Source organism: Pseudorasbora parva, chromosome 1 (genome assembly GCF_024679245.1).
Source record: "Pseudorasbora parva isolate DD20220531a chromosome 1, ASM2467924v1, whole genome shotgun sequence".
In the NCBI taxonomy this organism is placed as follows: Eukaryota; Metazoa; Chordata; class Actinopteri; order Cypriniformes; family Gobionidae; genus Pseudorasbora; species Pseudorasbora parva.
In genome coordinates, this window is record NC_090172.1 from 33,293,610 (window position 1) to 33,311,551 (window position 17,942).

General features: G+C 36.9%; 1 protein-coding gene across 3 annotated transcripts in view; it reads right to left on the reverse strand.

Annotated features, from left to right (window-relative positions):
* Nucleotides 1-17,942, reverse strand: part of phkb (phosphorylase kinase, beta) — a 102,813-nt gene that overhangs the window by 15,958 nt on the left and 68,913 nt on the right. For all 3 annotated transcript variants that reach the window (XM_067438031.1, XM_067438040.1, XM_067438050.1), the window contains 2 exons: nucleotides 8,215-8,270; nucleotides 5,968-6,061 (listed from right to left, as the gene is read on the reverse strand). In XM_067438031.1, coding sequence (XP_067294132.1) covers nucleotides 5,968-6,061; nucleotides 8,215-8,270 — 150 coding nt within the window. The remainder of the gene's footprint in view (nucleotides 1-5,967; nucleotides 6,062-8,214; nucleotides 8,271-17,942) is intronic.

Consider the following 17,942-nt stretch of genomic DNA (forward strand, 5'->3'; position numbering starts at 1 on the left):
CTGACTATAAGTCACAGGACCAGCCAAACTAAGAAAAAAAGTGTGACTTATAGTCCGGAAAATACGGTAGTCCGAGAGCGTATCTAAGTGTATACAAACTATACTGTCCATTTCCAGAAAAGTAATAGAAATATAATCAAAGTAGTCCATATGTGACATCAGTTAGTTAATTAGAATCTCTTGAGGCATCAAAAATGCATTTCGTCTTCTCTTCCACGTTTGTTTTCAAACCTCAAATAAAGATTCAAACGGTCATGAATCGGTGGATTGATTCATGATTTGGATCGCGTGTCAAACTGCCAAACTACTGAAATCACGAGACATTGGTGATCCGAATCATGAACCAATACCCTGATTCATAACCATTTGAATCTTGTTTTCAATCCTCAAATAAAACCAGGAAGAGAAGACAGTAAAGTCGTAGTTTTTGTTATGTTTGGACCAAAATGTATTTTCGATGCTTCAAGAGATTCTAATTAACTAACTGATGTCACATATGGACTACTTTGATGATGTTTTTATTACTTTTCTGGACATGGACAGTATAGTGTGCATACACTTGCATATGCTCTGGGACTAAATATAAAATATCTTAAACTGTGTACCGAGGATGAACAGAGGTTTTACGGGTGTGGAACAACATTAGGGTGAGTCATTAATGACATCAATTTCATTTTTGGGTGAACTAACCCTTTAAGATATGTCAGTGCAAGTTGCTTTCAGTAAAACAAACAATGCATTTTAGTCTAGGACTGGGCTTAAACCTTGTCTGAGGGAAATTGAGGGAACTGAGGGATATTGTGACAAAGAATCAGATCAGAATGAGCCAGACAAGACAGTTTACTTAGCAGTTTTAAGTTTGTCCAGTGAAAACTGTGATATTTTTCGCAAGGTCTTAGTGCCAATAATTAGTGCCAAGACAGAGCTCTGATCAATTAAGTCATTACTTGAGCATAACACTTTCACAACACTTCCTCCTGACCTCAAGAAAGCTGCTCTCTTCTGTATCACTAATGACTAATTTATCATTTAGCTGATACTTTTATCTCAACTTACAGTACACTTATTAGTCTCTGGTGTTAAGTGCCTTACTCATGGGTACAGAGTTTATAGTTCATGGTTCCTTGGTTCCTTTTACTTTCCAGCCAAGATTTATGCAAAACTGTGCTTATCAAAAGCTCACCATGATGCTAATGTGCCCAAGTCTAATAAGACTCATCCCATTTTGTATAAAGTCTGAAAATGTTTTCCCCTTCTTTAAATGCACACTCTTTTATTGTTTGCACCGTTCCATACAGATATGCTACCATTCAAAGGTTTGGGGATAGTATTTTTTTTTTTCTTATGGTCAGTCACTAAGGCTGCATTTATTTTACTTAAGAAACATGTATTATTATTAAATAAAAATGCATGCTTATGTTTAAAGGGTTAATTCACCCAAAAATGAAATTTATGTCATTAATGACTCACCCTAATGTCGTTCCACACCCATAGGACCTCATCTTCGGAAAACACAGTTTAAGATATTTTATATTTAGTCTGAGACCATATGCAAATGTATGCACACTATACTGTCCATGTCCAGAAAGGTAATAATAACATCATCAAAGTAGTCCATATGTGACATCAGTTAGTTAATTAGAGTCTCTTGAAGCATCAAAAATACATTTTGGTCCAAAAATCACAATGTCACAATCGCCAAAGTCACGTGATTTCAGCAGTTTGGCAGTTTGACACGCGATCTGAATCATAAACCAATACCCTGATTCATGACCGTTTGAATCTTTATTTGAGGATTGAAAACAAACCAGGAAGAGAAGACATTAAAGTCGTAGTTTTTGTTATTTTTGGACCAAAATGTATTTTGGATGCTTTCTGGACATGGACAGGATAGTGTGCATACACTTGCATATGCTCTCTGACTAAATATAAAATATCTTAAATTGTGTTCTGAAGATGAACGGAGGTTTTACGGGTGTGGAACGACATTAGGGTGAGTCATCAATGACATCAATTTCATTTTTGGGTGAACTAACCCTTTAAGGATAAAAAGTGTTGAGTTTTTTTTTTTGGGGGCGGGGGGGGGGGATTCAATAATAAACAGAAGGTTTAAAGAACAGCATTTATTTAAAATGTATATTTTTTGTAATTTCTGATCAATTTATTGTGTCCTTGCTGAATAAAAGTATGAATTTATTTCAAACAAACCCTAAACTTTTATTGGTGTAATTGCTCCAAATTGTGCGATTCAGTTTCACTTTTAGCCTCACAGTAACAAATCTCTGCAGAACAAAATAGTGCAAGGAGATTCATAAGAGGCATTTGCATCAATGTGCAGTGACTTTTACATCTAACACACAAATAACTATTACGGGGACATTCATCAACCACATATTTAGGTAGATGCACATATATTTAGGTACATATAAGGCAGAGCTGCATTCCACATCATGACACACAACTTAAAATGGCAACAAATACAATATCAGGGCAAAACGCAAAACAGTACAGAATAAATATGCAAGATTCATTGATACGAAAAATACTTGGAATTGTAGTCCTGCCTCCCTGCCACCCTATTTCACCACCTGATCCACCCACTTGGAGATCTATGGCCTTGTCACTGCTCAGGTTGGCACTTCAATCTAAACCTATGGGATTTTTCTGTCACTTTATTGTCTGCCAAGTAGAAATCACAGGACTTTTTGCTTAGAAAAGTAATAGTACACTTCTCCTGAAGCGTAGCAAGCTAAAAGTCTAATAACTAACCCCTCACCCTGGGTATAGCGACGCTTGCCTCAGTAATAATATTCCAGTTCAGAGTTAAAAATCAGTGTGTGCCGGCATCTTTACAACATTAGATGGAGCTCTATTTCTCTCTGACCTCCTGCGGTCTGACATTCTCAGAATAAAACTCCAATACAAAAGTGTACTGCACAACACAAAGACAAAAACAGAACAACAAACCCTTGCTGAGGAGAATTCAGCTCATATCCAACTGAAACAGGAAAATAGCTGCTAATTTAGACAAAATCCAGTTGTCAAAATGAACATTTCTGAGAGAGCTTTATGCTCCAGAACTCTTTTTCTCTTGTTGCGGATCTCTGTACCTTGGAAAATTTGTGTGCAGAATAGCAATGAGGGGAAGACACAACTGAATCGAGAGCGCCCTGCCTCTAATCAGGAGCTCAACATGCCTGACACGAAACCTGCAAATGTCACGCATGTTAAGCCTGTAGCACATCAAGAAGGGCAGTGAAGCCAGTGTGCTGATGTTGAAACAAACCTATTTAATACCCAGGATTTGACAATAAAGAGGTTCACGCTCGTATCGCTTTCTGCAGCCTTGCCGCTCGAATTAGAAACAGCATGTCAACCTATGAACTCCTCTCTTATCTGCCTTGCATTTTACATGATTATTTCGAGAATATCAGGCAAAGGGATTTGTAACAGATATGGCAGTACATTAGGGCTGCACAACTGATCAAAAAAATATTTAAAAACAATTAAAGCTGCAACAATTAAAGGATTAGTTCACTTCAAAATGAAAATTCCCTGACAATTTACTAACCCCCAAATCATCCAAGATGTTCATGTCTTTCTTTCTTCTGTCGAAAAGAAATTATGTTTTTCGAGGAAAACATTCCAGGAATTTTCTCCCCATCATGCCGCCATGGTCACCTTCCATGGCAACCAAAATGTTGAAGGTCCAATTCAGTGCAGTTTCAAAGCGCTTTGAAGGGCTGCAGAGGCTCTGCGTGGTCTTAGCTGAGGAATCCTGGAAATGTTTTTCTCAAAAAACGTAATTTTTTTTGGCTGAAGAAAAAAAGACATGCATGTAAAAAATAAAAAAATGTCTCCAATTGAAAATTTTCTAGTGACTGATCACATCTAAATTTTTCAGTTGGCCGAATTGAAATTCTGTGAATTGAGGCAATTTAATTCACAGAAATTAAATTCGGCCAAATGAAAAATTTAGATGTGATCAGTCACTAGAACATTTTCAATTGGAGACCTGGTTGATTTTTTTTTTTTTATAGTGTGAACATCTTGGATGAGATGGGGCAAGTCAAATATCAGGAAATTTTCATTTTGAAGTGAACTAATCATTTAAGGAATTGTGGAAAGTGTTGAGAGCCTTCCATTTTGATCTACACCCAGCCACTGTGTAAAAATGTTTTTGCAGCAAATAAATATATTAACCAATAACAGACATTTCTGCATGAATGCAATGGCAAATCAGATTTATTCAAATTAGTTTACAGTATATCGTTAAAGACAGCTGATCAGGTTAGCATAAGCAGTCTGATCCATAAAAGCATTTTCAATCTTTAATGTGGCATACAGTAATGAGGGCTGAAGAAATATCATAAGTGAAGGCATAGACAGTAATTTAGAAAGATTTTAGATTTGCATGCTGCACCACTCACCATGTAGTAAAAGTAATAGCCAATATGTATTGCAGATGAGAGATTATTATCCACAATATAATCAATAAGGTGAAGATAGTGTAAACAAGCAAGTGTAGCTTCGATGATTATAAAGGGAAGTTCTCCCAGGGTTTCCGTGGGTCTTACAAAGTCTTAATTTGACCATCTACAATTTATGACTGTAAAAATGTCCTAAATTGGAGCAAAATACCATGGCATTAAATTAGAGCCCTATGATTTCCGCTATGCGGAAAACATATTGAATTGCAGAATCCATAAAAACAAGTGGAATTTACTGTATAATGCGGAATGTCACCGAATTTGTCAAATTTGGAGGAATAAATCAAAAGGGCCTGTTATATTAAAGGGATAGTACAGCCAAAAATGAAAAATAAAAAATTGAAAAAATACATCATAGGGCCCAAATTGCATGCACTGCAAAAAAGTATATATATATGTGTGTGTATATATATATATATATATATGATAGTGCTTCTCTTCTTTTCAAATTAATTCTTATGGAAGTTAAGCTTCCAAAAGCATGAACTGAAAATGCGCCAGACTGAACACGCGCTGTGAATGTATGCCACAGTCATGCTTCATGTGGATAGTATGATATGGACTGGAGTAATGATGTCTGACCACACACTTTTGCATGGTATTGGAAAATAATAATTAAATCAATAATTTTATGAAGAAATACAAAAATAACTTGATCAACAAAATTAAGATATTTACAGTTCTAGTGCTATGCAAATAATTCTAGGAATTCAAATGTGTATTATCTGTCAAGTGGGACAGGGACGAGGGTTCTGCAGCTGATCTAAAGTAGGCTGCTCCATCCAAGGAGCTCCGAACATCCTTACGGAGGCATACTCAGCAAACTATCACTCCCTCTACTGCACACTGGAAAACACACACACACGAAACTGACCGCAGACAGTACAGAGTCAAAGAAAGCAGATACTGTCGGACATCTTATTTTAAACAGCTTTTTAAACTGCAGTAAATTGCACGTTCCGGTGATAAAAACCTTACCTCCCACTCACACACCCACAGACAGAAGAACAAACATGCAAAAACTCTCGCACATATTGCTCCGTGCTCTGCTGGAAACAAACATTACGAGCACAAAAAAAACGTTTTGCAAAAGATAATATTCAAATAATTTGATGAACAGTTTAGACCAGGTTTGTCAGAAAACTGAATGCTGCATTACACTGATATATTGTCACTGTGGATATATATTTTGCTAGTATGTTTACAAAGAACATTTATATATCTGAGAAAACATTAAAGTCTATTTTCAGAGTCTTTTGTCAAACTAATTTAATCAATAGTGCACTGGTGAGATTCAAACTATGGTGTAAATCTTTAAGAGAACGCAAAAATAATTCACTGACTGACATGAGTGATGTGCCAGTCTATCTAAACTGCTTGATAAACTGGCCAATGGTCTAATGGAGCGACTGTCACAGGAATTGATTCGTCTGGAAGATTTGTTTGGTGGTCAGTTTGATTGATTGAACAGGGATACCTTCACCAGCTCTTTCTGAGGCCAGATCTGAATGGGCTCCACCTGCTGCGGGGTCTGAGTTTGAATGCCATAGGTGTTGAGGAAAACCTGCAATCTGAAAGACACAAGCAAGACAGACTATTAAACATTATACACAACTCTATTGAAGATAAGGTGTGCCATTCTGCAACATTAGTGGAATCAAAGGAGCAGCAAAAATAATGACAAACGTATAGAAGCCAAAAGAGGCTATGCATTATTATTATTTTGTCTGGCTTGTTTTTTTTGATATCACCAACTTTGTGCTCCCATATGTTTGGAAACAATCATTCCATTGCAAATATATTTGGTGCAAATGTTGTGCCACAATTTATCCCTGCTCAAAAACAAATCACATTATAGTGATATCTGGTTCCAGATCAATAAAATATTATTATTATTTTTTGCTATTAACTATTCATTTTTTTTTTACTATTAACCCTTATTACATAAAATGTTTCTTTAATGTGGCAATATGCCCAACATAATATGAACCCTTACCATGGCAAATTATACTTAAAAATCATAACTACCACAATGAACATGATTTTTATTTTTAATGTATGATTGAAAAAAAAAATAGAGTAATATAGAGTGACATTTTCCTATGTTTTTTTTAATCATGTATTTATTTATTTATTTATTTTAATTTATGTGCAAAATAAAGACAACTTGACGATACTTGTATGTTTTGTTCTACAACGTAAACTGCCCACACTCACACCCAAACATTCTTATCTAGTTAGTACTTAACATTCTCATTTAGTTTCATTTTTCACTGTAGAGCAAAACCTCCAAGTATCTTTAAGCTTTGTTTACCAAAGACCTTTTTGCACTCAGAAATCGGCTATACCCTTTATAAAAACCCTTTATTTGTTTTGAGGTCATCCCTCTATTTTGCATCTCAAAGAAACGAGTATCCTGCATGGTATGCTAGGCTAGCAGGCTAATAATTTAATTGTAGGCTAATGTAACCATAGGCCAGTGAAGAAGAATTTACAAAAAGAATGTTTAATGGACCACAGACTGTGATAACATTTCCACAGGTATTAATTTGATAGATTTATAATTTTATATATATATATATATATATATATATATATATATATATATATATATATATATATATATATATATATATATATATATATATATAATGTACAATTAAAACACTATACTTAGTGTTATATTGCCGTGGCATTTAATTATAAAAAATAAAACCCTAGCCACTGCTTCTGCGTGAATGTTTCTAATACAACATCTAAAGGATTGAGAGCAAATTTTACATCTTTACCTTTTGACAAACAGTCAAAGTCATAGAGATTATTATTGTGGATTTTTTCTTGTGCTTTTGGAATAAATGAGAATGCAACCATTTCATTTGTTGTAGTTTCCGTTCACCACTATTTTCGTTCACCATTCAGATCCCTGGAAATGTGAGTAGGGTCCATCTGACAATGTTTTCTTTGGTAAAAATGATGTGACAATCTAAAGGATTTTAATTTTCATATTTACTTTGTTCAAATGCAGCATAAAGCAGTTATGTAGGATTAGTAATCAAGCATTGAAGTAAAGTACTGAGGTCGAAGGGGAAACATCAGGGTTATCAGTCTTGCATGACACTGTGAATATAAAAATAAGTGGCCTGCATGCACTTCTCATGCTAAGGTTCAACCAAAATGTATGTTTACAGCAACCGGAATCTTTGCTCCAGCATACACTATAATATTTCAACAACATTATTTCAGCTTTGTAGGGAAGGTGGGGTGTTAAGTGGAATTTGTTGCTTTAAATGAAGGTACTGATGGTTGAATTGGACAAGTAATCCTGATTAAGGTCTGCAGTGTGAAGAAGGGGAGAGGTGGGCTAAGTAATGGGGTGAACTATGTTAAATGAACTGCAGAGTGGGACTGGCTGGGACCAGCTGGCCACACGACCCCTTTCACCTCCCACTCTTACCGGAAAAGCTATAAATGAGAGTGCTGATAGATGAAGGCTACAGAATAGCCCAACAATTAATGTGAAGGCATCAATTAGAGAGAGAGAGAGAGAGAGAGAGAGAGAGAGAGAGAGAGAGAGAGAGAGAGAGAGAGAGAGAGAGAGAGAGAGAGAGAGAGAGAGAGAGAGAGAGAGAGAGAGAGAGAGAGAGAGAGAGAGAGAGAGAGAGAGAGAGAGAGAGAGAGAGAGAGAGAGAGAGAGAGGAGCTGGAGACATGAGAAATGTATTTACCTTTGACTTTCTGCTATCAGGGCCACATGAATGACCACATCGTTCACAATGGGACCCTGCAGGAAACAAGCAAAGAAGACGTATTGGAAAACTTTGGGTCTCAACAGAGAGACTCAAAGGCAAGGGCACAGAATGTAAAAATCCATCGCATGTGAGTTCAAGAGTGAATGACTTCTCTAAAAATGAAAAAAAGAGAGAAAGGCCTTAAGAGTGAAAGAAAAGTCAGAGCAGTTAGAGTATAACCGATGACTGGGGGGCTGAAGGGAACGGGAAAAACAAGCTTCATCGAGAAGGGGGAAAGAGACTGCAGACAAAAGATGAGGGAGATGATGGCGGATCAGAGCCCTGATTCTTTATGCTAGCTCATTACAGCCGTTTGGGCTGGATGATGTAGTAATTTCGCTGAGATAATGAGCTGCTGATTGCTGAAGGTTTAGGTTGGGTCATATCAATCAGTGGCTAAAGCCCTTTGCCTACACACAGAGGACACCCAGCATCCATTTAAAACATTCCACAGCCACAACTCCAAAACTGCAAGAGCATCTTAATGGCTAATTTGTCTTGTTTTCTGGAGATCGCAACTTGCTTTGTGTTTTTAAAACGATCGTTATTTCTTTTCGATTCTGCTTGGTGCTTCGGCCAAACTGCAAATGATTTGCAAAAATGTACAGCATATACCAACTCCCTGCAGCTACAACTCCCAAAGTCATAATATTAACCAGCTAATATGTAAATAACACACCTTCAAAATGCCCTAAAATGCGTCAAATGTTGGGATAGACAGATCTATTAGTCTGAAATTATGATTTATATTTGTTATGTAGGCTGTTTTCCCTCAGCTGTGTTGTTGTTTGCTTCCCATGAAACGGGGGCGATAAGTGCTCTGTGAACAGGGCAAATCACAGCTTTGGGTTAAATGACATATTGGCAGCTATTTTGTGGAGGCAGAGCAGTGAGTCATCACAAGGGCTGATCAACAGAGACTATACATGCTAATTCTGCCCTGTGTGATGGCTGCAGAGGAGGATGGTATTTTGTTCAGGTGGATGGGAGCAGGTTCAAGCTGCCCTTGATGGATGGGAAGTGAATGTCTGGATGTGTTATTAATCTGTGACATGGGCAGAAGGATTCTAAAAGTTAAAAGGTGCAGTATAACTTCAGTAGTTTGCATTTCACCAGGAACAACATTGAAACAACTTCAAGGATTAGTTCACTTTAAAATGAAAAGCACCCCATGATAAACTCACCCTCAAGCCATCCTAGGCGTATGTGACTTTCTTCTTTCTGATGAACACAATCAGAGTTATAAATATCTAGATGCTTCCACGCTTTATAATGGCAGTGAACGGGACCCACATGTTTGAAGTTCAAAAAACTTCATCCATCCATTATGAAAGTAATCCATACAGATCCAGGGGGTTAATAAAGGCCTTCTGAAGTGAATTGATGGGATTTTGTAAGAAAATATCCATATTTAAAATGTTATAAATTAAAATATCTAGCCTCTGCCAGACCAGCTTCTGTATTCAACTCACACAGAAAGTGTTACACCTCTTGCAGTTCAAAACACTTGCGCTACGTCCTTGTCATATGTTGTGCATTTTTTTGGTAAGTTATTTTGTACGATATTTATGAATATAACTCTGCACTGTAAAAAAATAATTAAAAATAATAATAATCAGGTTTCCAATTGAAATGTTTCTAGTGACTGATCACATCTACATTTTTTAATTGGCCAAACTTTTTATGTGAATTGATGCAATTGAATAGACCGGGTAAACCCAGGTGAATGATGCCCATTGATTACACCTCTTGTGTAGTAGAAAATACAGAGCAGACACCCAGACCAATGTTTAATTTTAAATTGAGTTTGGTCTGGTGATAAAAAGACAAGCAATTGAATTCACAGAAATTCAATTTGGCCAACTGAATAATTTAGATGTGATCAGTCACTAGAACATTTTCAATTGGAGACCTGATTTTTTTTTTTTTTACAGTGCGATTATGTTCACAAGAAAGAAAAAAAAGTCATATACACATGGCTTGATGTTGAGTAAATCATGGGGTAATTTTCATTTTAAAGTGAACTAATTCTTTAAGATAGATACTAACATTATGGTTAAATCTGTAATTTATGCACCATTAGTGGCACCAAACATAATTGCAAAACAATCAATTGCAAAACCACAAACATTAACATTTACATATTAGCCAGATGCTTTTGTCTAAAGCGACTAAAGGTTGGGTGGGCATCAAACACTTGCCAACTGAGGATCACACACTAACAGGCTGTCAAGTTATCCTGGACACAACAAATATCACAAAAAAATATGCGGCTTCTTGCTAGAATATGCATGACAAATGAAAACAATGTACGTTATATAATTTGTTTAAAATGTCAGATATGCTTTATATTCTCTGACTGTGCTCATCACACAACATTTTCAGTCAAATTAGACAGGCTCTGAATTTCGGCAACTATCGTTGACAAATCGAGGCAAAAAATCTGTGCTAATGTTGTGTCGTATTTTAGCCTTAACAATGCATTTCACGGCATACTTTTTATCTGATTCCCAGGGAACTCACAAACAAACTCATGACCTTGCAGATGGGCAATAGAAATAACTTTTTCTATTTATATTCCTGTTTTGACTCAAATTTCAGCTTCAGTAAATATCAAATACATTACAATGAAAGTGTGATACTGTACATTGCAAATCTGTCATTGCATTTGTTTGTTTTGTTTTGTTTTGATAAAACAAGGTATGAAATATGTGCCAGCATACTCCATTATACCGGAATAGAAGAAAAGTATTTTAACAGAAAAAAAAAGCATTTCACCTTTGATATGCACATCTTTTCTCACAGCAGTGTAGTTATGGCTTTGTAGAGATGGCAGCTGGCGGTGTGTACAAATTCCTGCAAGTCAAGTCTACTATTTGTACTAGTGGGAGCCCCTCTGCACTCCGCAGACTCATGCAGTCTCTCAATAGGACTAACAGAGATAAGAAATGCTCTTTATTAATGTATCTGTCAATCAAATGATCTCCATTTATAATATGGCACCAAGAGCCCCATGGTGAGTCAAACAGTCAATATTTACCTCTAATGACAAATCTGTTGCTCTCTGCAACTTAAGAAACATTAATAAATTGAAGATTGAAACAACTGTCACAAAAAAATAATAAATGAGGATAAAAGGCTCTTGCCACTTTTAGCATAATCATGCTGTATCTGCAGAAAAGCACAAACTAGTCCTCAAAACATTAAACCTTTAAGACATTGTACCTTGATGGTATCAAATTAGGAAAATTGTTTGATATATACTACATTTATGATTCCCATATTTATATTCATCATTATTTCCTAGCACTCTAACTTCATGAAATACTAGTAATATGCTATAGTCCATGCAGTATTGTATAGTTGTGAGGGTAGGAAAGCAATTTTATTATGGGAACATTTTGAACATTTGGCACTTTCAACATAGTCATACATTGACAGGCTTGGACTCTAACGGCTCCTGTGTGGTGAGGAAATTTCATATCTGATGTAAAAAGAACTTGAAAAACCTCCCCTTCGGCAGCTAAGTGATGTTTTCACAGAGTCTGGAGCTGCTGGAATTGAGATGGGATCACTAATGGCACAACTCAACAGCTTGTGAGTGTATTACAAAGGTGTGAAAGTAAAGACTAATGAAATGCCATTACTGTTGCCTCAAATGCAATATACTGCAAAACAGAGGTCACATATCATGGTGTTAGAACACTTCCTGAATCTGCAGACAGTAGCAACAAACCACAGCATTCTTCACAACACCATTGTTGCTCATGTGGCAGTAAAAATAATGCTCTATTTTGACAAATAAGCCATTTTCCTGAACCCATTCTCAAACTTATTTGAGCTGTAAAGATTCTATTCTATTCTATTCTATTCTATTCTATTCTATTCTATTCTATTCTATTCTATTCTATTCTATTCTATTCTAAATTTAAACTGAATGGAAATGTAAAGATTCTATTCTACTCTGACAGCCTGAAATAAGCCCCTTTTCCTTGAATCCATTTATGCGATAAATCAATGTAAACCTAATGGCCTGTCTCTTAGCGATATGATGTGGATAAAAGAGATCTGGCAGATCCACATTCCCATTGCAGTTTGTTCTGCCAAAAGGCAAAAACATTAACCGATGTGAACTGCTGCTCTTTAGGATGTCTAATGTTCCTTTAAGAATCAAAATTCAAAGAAGTCTCTCTGATGATGCAGTGAGACAGTTCTCAATGTTAAACCCTGTAGCTGGTAAGTTTGGGAAGTATTCACATTTTAGGTTTACACATTTCAGTTTGGAGAGAGAAAAATAAATCTAAAGTCATGAGACCATATAATAAAAATCTGGGGATATTTTATTTTATTCAACTTTTTTATGTGATTGGTAAGTGATTGGTAAATGGGTAAGTGATTTCTGGTAACCGTTGTCGATATTTCAAATCACCAAAACAAACACGCCCCTACCCCCAAAAGGGTCTCGGCCCTATTTTGATAGCTCCGCCCCACACATACGTAACCAGCAGAATCTGTGTGTTACTAATCCAGGTCGAATATTCAATGAAAAAGTAATTCCTTCTATCACAAAAACACAAGCCGTTCTCATGAACAGCTCGATAGTACACGAGTCCAACTGACAACATATTACAAATATGACCGGATAAGAGTTACCATATATAGATCATGAAAAGAGTAAACAAACATATATTAGGAGTATAGTATCTCACTTGTCGGACACATTTTGTAAGCTGACGCTTGAAACAGACAGTGAGATTTAGATGCTACATACGGTGTGGAAATGAATGGGTCTTTATCGTCGCTGAAGTGAGCCACAATACCATTGAAAATGAACAAGCGAACATGACACACGAGCATATTCAAGCAAAAGCCAGCATATATTATTTCTTGGCTAATGTCCGTCATGTCTGTCGTGTGTTTTGAATAATGTTCTCACCCTTATTATTAGACACGCCCCTTCCCTGCTGATTGGCTACAAGTTTGTTATTGGATTCGGCCCGAGTTTTGTAAAACAGTTTTGAAATAACACTTACCCCGCCTTTAAAACCTTTTTGGAAATAAACAAAAAGTTTTAGGATTCAAAAAAATGTTTAATAAAGCAATGAAAATTTTTATTTGATGGACTGGCTTCACCGCATAAAAAGAAGAAGAAAAAAACTCTTTCCAAAGTAGAATGGAAAGAGTGCTTACTTTTTCAACTCCATTCCACATCTTATAATAGAGTGAGGGGCTCCCTATGCAACATCACAAGTCTGGCCACAATCACCTTAAAGAAATTGAAAGGGTTGGGGATTGGACTTTGGAGAAGGTGGGAGTGTAATTGTGAACAGAGGCTTGCTGTGAATTCGATACACATCACCCCTCTCTAAAAGTACCACAGATATATTAGATCTAGTCGGCAATCCTTATGACAAGAAGAAAAAAAAAAATCAATTTATATTAAAGTGAGGCAGGTGAAAGCCTCAGGAGTCTGGTGCTTGTCAGTGGTGTTGTATGTGATGTAATTCCCATAAAGATGCAGTGTGTGGAGTGAGAGGAGATAAGGAGGCTGATTACTAATACCTGTAGAGCTGATCCAAAGGAAAGTCTGTGCAGAGCATTTTCAGAAACAGGCTGGGTCTGTGTTATTAAGCCTCTAACATTGACACTTTTTGTAATTCGTTTCACCGTCTCCCTATCTAATAATTATAAAAAATCAATAAAGCACTATAAAATGACATTAGGTTTAGATGTACCTCTGAGTCTTACTGCATCAGGTGACAAAAAAATTCAGTATTTTCAATATTTTACTTTATTCAAATGGATTGACTGTTTTTTTGAACAGACAAGTCCTGACTTAGGTATAATCTGGAACGTATCTGGGGGCTCATAAACATAAAAGAAGGTGTACACCACTCTCTAAACAACAATTGGTATTTATTAAAAGCAAACTTGATGGGAAAATGTGCGGTCCTTCACGCAAGTTCTGACCCAGGCGTACGCACAAAAATGGGTGAAATGAGAAATGTCGGCACTGTCGGCAGATGGAAGAAACACGTGAAAGTGTGTGAAACTGTAGACCGTTGTGTAAAATGTCAATACTGCCTCTCATAAATAGCATGAAGACTTTACAAAGCAAGTCTTACAATTAAGTCTATAACGAACACCCGTTTGATTGATCTGCAGTGTAAAACAAACCAAATCAAATGAAAATTACAACAGAATTGCAAATTAACACATATTTGCAACAAAAAATAAAGTGAAATATGTTCTGCAATAATATTGGCATGTTATGCAATTCATCCTCATAAATAATATGGTAAACAGAACAAAATAATGTAAAAAAAATAAATATCCTCGTCAATGTGTCCGTCTGGTGGAGCAGATAAAGATGCAATTAGGTGATGCAAATAATATAATAATATAGATAGATAATTAGGGAGATATATAGATAGATAGATAAATAGATGTAGGCTACTAAGGGTGCTTTCACATCTCTAGTTCGGTTCATTTGGTCCGAACCAAGGGCAAACAAATATACATTGTTGCATTTTTCAGCTATTTTGGTTCCTTTTCACACCACACTGATTTGGTCCGAACCAGTTGAAACGAACCAAAACGCAAGCACGTGACAACATCCACATCACTCATTGGCCATGGCGTATTTCCTAAACTGCTTTTCAATTGGTCAGAATTTACGTGTGGGAAAATTCCAACAGAAGAGGCAAAGCCAACAAACTATAATAACACAAACTATATATGGAGAGACCCTGGCCATAATCTACTACACTGTGTGTATTTACCACAGTATGCAAACAAAACATTTCTATAATGAAGCGCGGATGCGACATGAAAACAACATTCTAATGCACTGCAGACAGCGAGCGCGCATCACTCGTCACTTCAAGCGTAGGCGTGCATTAATTATTCTTAACTGACATGCTCATCTTCCCGAAAATATTTCCAAAGATCTATCAGGTAATAATGTCATGCACACAATGTCAGCGCAGCTAACTACAGCAGCTGGTTTAGTCCAAAAAGGATCAGTACTTTTGCAGTTGGTTCTGTTCTAGGTCGGATCATGTTCTCACCACAAACGAACCGCTCCAGAGTTCGTTTGAAAACGCACCGAGACCACCTCTTCAAGGAGGTCTCGGTACGCTTGTTTGGTCCGCTTTTGGTGCGCACCCGAGTGCGATTGCTGCTTTCAGACCTGACCAAACGAACCGCACCAAAGAGGGAAACGAACTCTAGTACGATTCAACCGAACTAAATGAGGCAGGTGTGAAAGAACCCTAATTGTCCACTGGGGAAAGTTGTTTTCATAGTAAAAATGTCTTCATTAAATACAGAATCATGGTAATCATATCACATATGGCCTTTAGTTCGTTTTATTTTTGATAAAATAACGTATGACGTATGTCTCAACCATTCAGAAAGAAAATGAGAAATTCTCCTCGAGGGGTCAGCTCCGGTGTCCCCTTTCCCTCACCCGTGGGAGACACACTGGCGATGGAGCGCTAGGCGCTTTTTTACCTAGACTTTAATGTCCGACCACTTCTTTTTTATTTTGGCCACGGTCCGAGGTTTTAAAGCTACAGCATTTATGGCCACTGCAACCTTTTGCCACTTAAGTGCCTTTTTGGTATTAGTAATGCCCACACTGTGCCCTCCAAATAAAAATTTTCTCCTATTTTCCACCCCGCCAATGATAACTTCTTCACATTGAGTGAAGTTACGTTTTTTTTATTTCCTCTCTGTGTTTGTCATGATTTCGCAATCGATGAATATTAACTTGTGGGCATTTCGCGGATTATTTATGGTAAACTATAGGCGTGGCAAAGCCGCAAAAGCTGTGCTACATTTAGAATTGATTGTGATTTATTAAGGGAAAACTGCGTGCGCAAATTTTTATAAAACCGAATATTTCTGTGCGTACACGTCCTATGTTTCATCCGTATGCCACTTCTGATGCAAATCCTTCGCAAACTTTTATAAATGAGGCCCCTGGTGTTTGTTTGGGTCTTAAAGGGTTTGTTCACCCAAAAATTAAACTTCTTTCATTAATTACCCACCCTCATACTGTTCCAGACTCGTAAGACCTCTGTTCGGAACACAAGTGAAGATATTTTTGTTGAAATCCGATGGCTCAAAAAGGCCTTCATTGACACCAATGTCATTTCCTCTCTCAAGACCCATAAAAGGCACTAAAGACGTCGTTTAAACGTTCATCTCACTACAGTGGTTCTACAATCATTTTATGAAGCGAGGAGAATAGTTTTTGTGTGCAAAGCAAACCCTAAAATAACGACTTATATAGTGATGGCAGATATCAAAATACTGCTTCCTGAAGCTTTGGAGCTTTATGAATCCGTGTATAGATTCATAATTCAGATTGCATGTCAAACCGACAAACTGCTTGAAATCACGTGACTTTGGCGGTGCTTTTGAAATTGACCATCGCTATACAAGTCATTATTTAGTTGTTGTTTTTTTGCGTACAAAAATTACTCATCGCTTCATAAAATGATTGTAGAACAACACTGTAGTGAGATGGACTTTGTAATGACGTCTTTAGTTGCTTCATGGGTCTTGAGAGAGGAAATGACATTGGTGTCAATGGAGGCCTTTCTGAGCCATCGGATTTCAACAAAAATATCCTCATTTGTGTTCCGAAGATGAACCGAGGTCTTACGGTTGTCGAAGGGCATGAGGGTAAGTAATTAATGACAGAATTTTCATTTTTGAGTGAACTAACCCTTTAAGATGTGTTGACAACAATACAAATGTTCAGCACAAAAATGCGGCCCGATTTTCACGTCATTTGTCTTTGGAAAAAAAAATGGAAGATGGGCTGAATGAAAATGCTATTTCACTCTCTGACAGTAGGTGGCGTTTATGGAAATCCCTTACACAAGGGCACAACTTTCCTTTATTATGGATTTTTTGTGTTTTTGCCTTTATTGAGAACTGACAGTAGGCACAGTAGGAGAGAGTGGGGGACGGGATTGGGAAAGCTGGGACTCGAACTCTGGTCTCCCGAAGCGTAACTGCGCTACACATGAGGGCGCTGCCCACAAGGCTATTGGCTCAGACAAGAAGCATAGCTTTCCATTTCTGACACCTGCTTGTTCCCAAAAAACTAAACAAAAATACAGCAGGACAGAGAAAGAGTCGGGTCCAGATTCTTGCGCTGCTTTTCACTGTTGCTCAGCCAAATGTCTGTTTGCAAGCATCACCAGGTTACAAATATTTATGTCGGTCTGAACAGATGCATTGAATGATGCATCTGCAAATCATAGTGATAATCATGCTTAATATAGCATTGGTAACACATCCTGATAGATAACATTACATACTGTTTGTCTGATTGAATTAATCTATTATTTTTAAGAAGTCGGAACTTTTTTCTTGAACTTTTTCAGCTCAATAACAGCATAAATTGTTTATCTTGACTAGTTGGCTGCTGAACAATGCTTGATCCACATTACTAATTAGGAGATAGAATGGAAAGGTATATGCCATGAAAGATATTTTCACTGTGAAATACGCTCCAAACATTACAGCGTCAGACTGACATTGGATTTGGTTTCTCGAACTATAAAGTCTGGAGTCATAATAAGTGAGTGAGTGACACATAAGTGATATCTTGCCACATTCATCACATCTACTGGCTGTCAGTGATA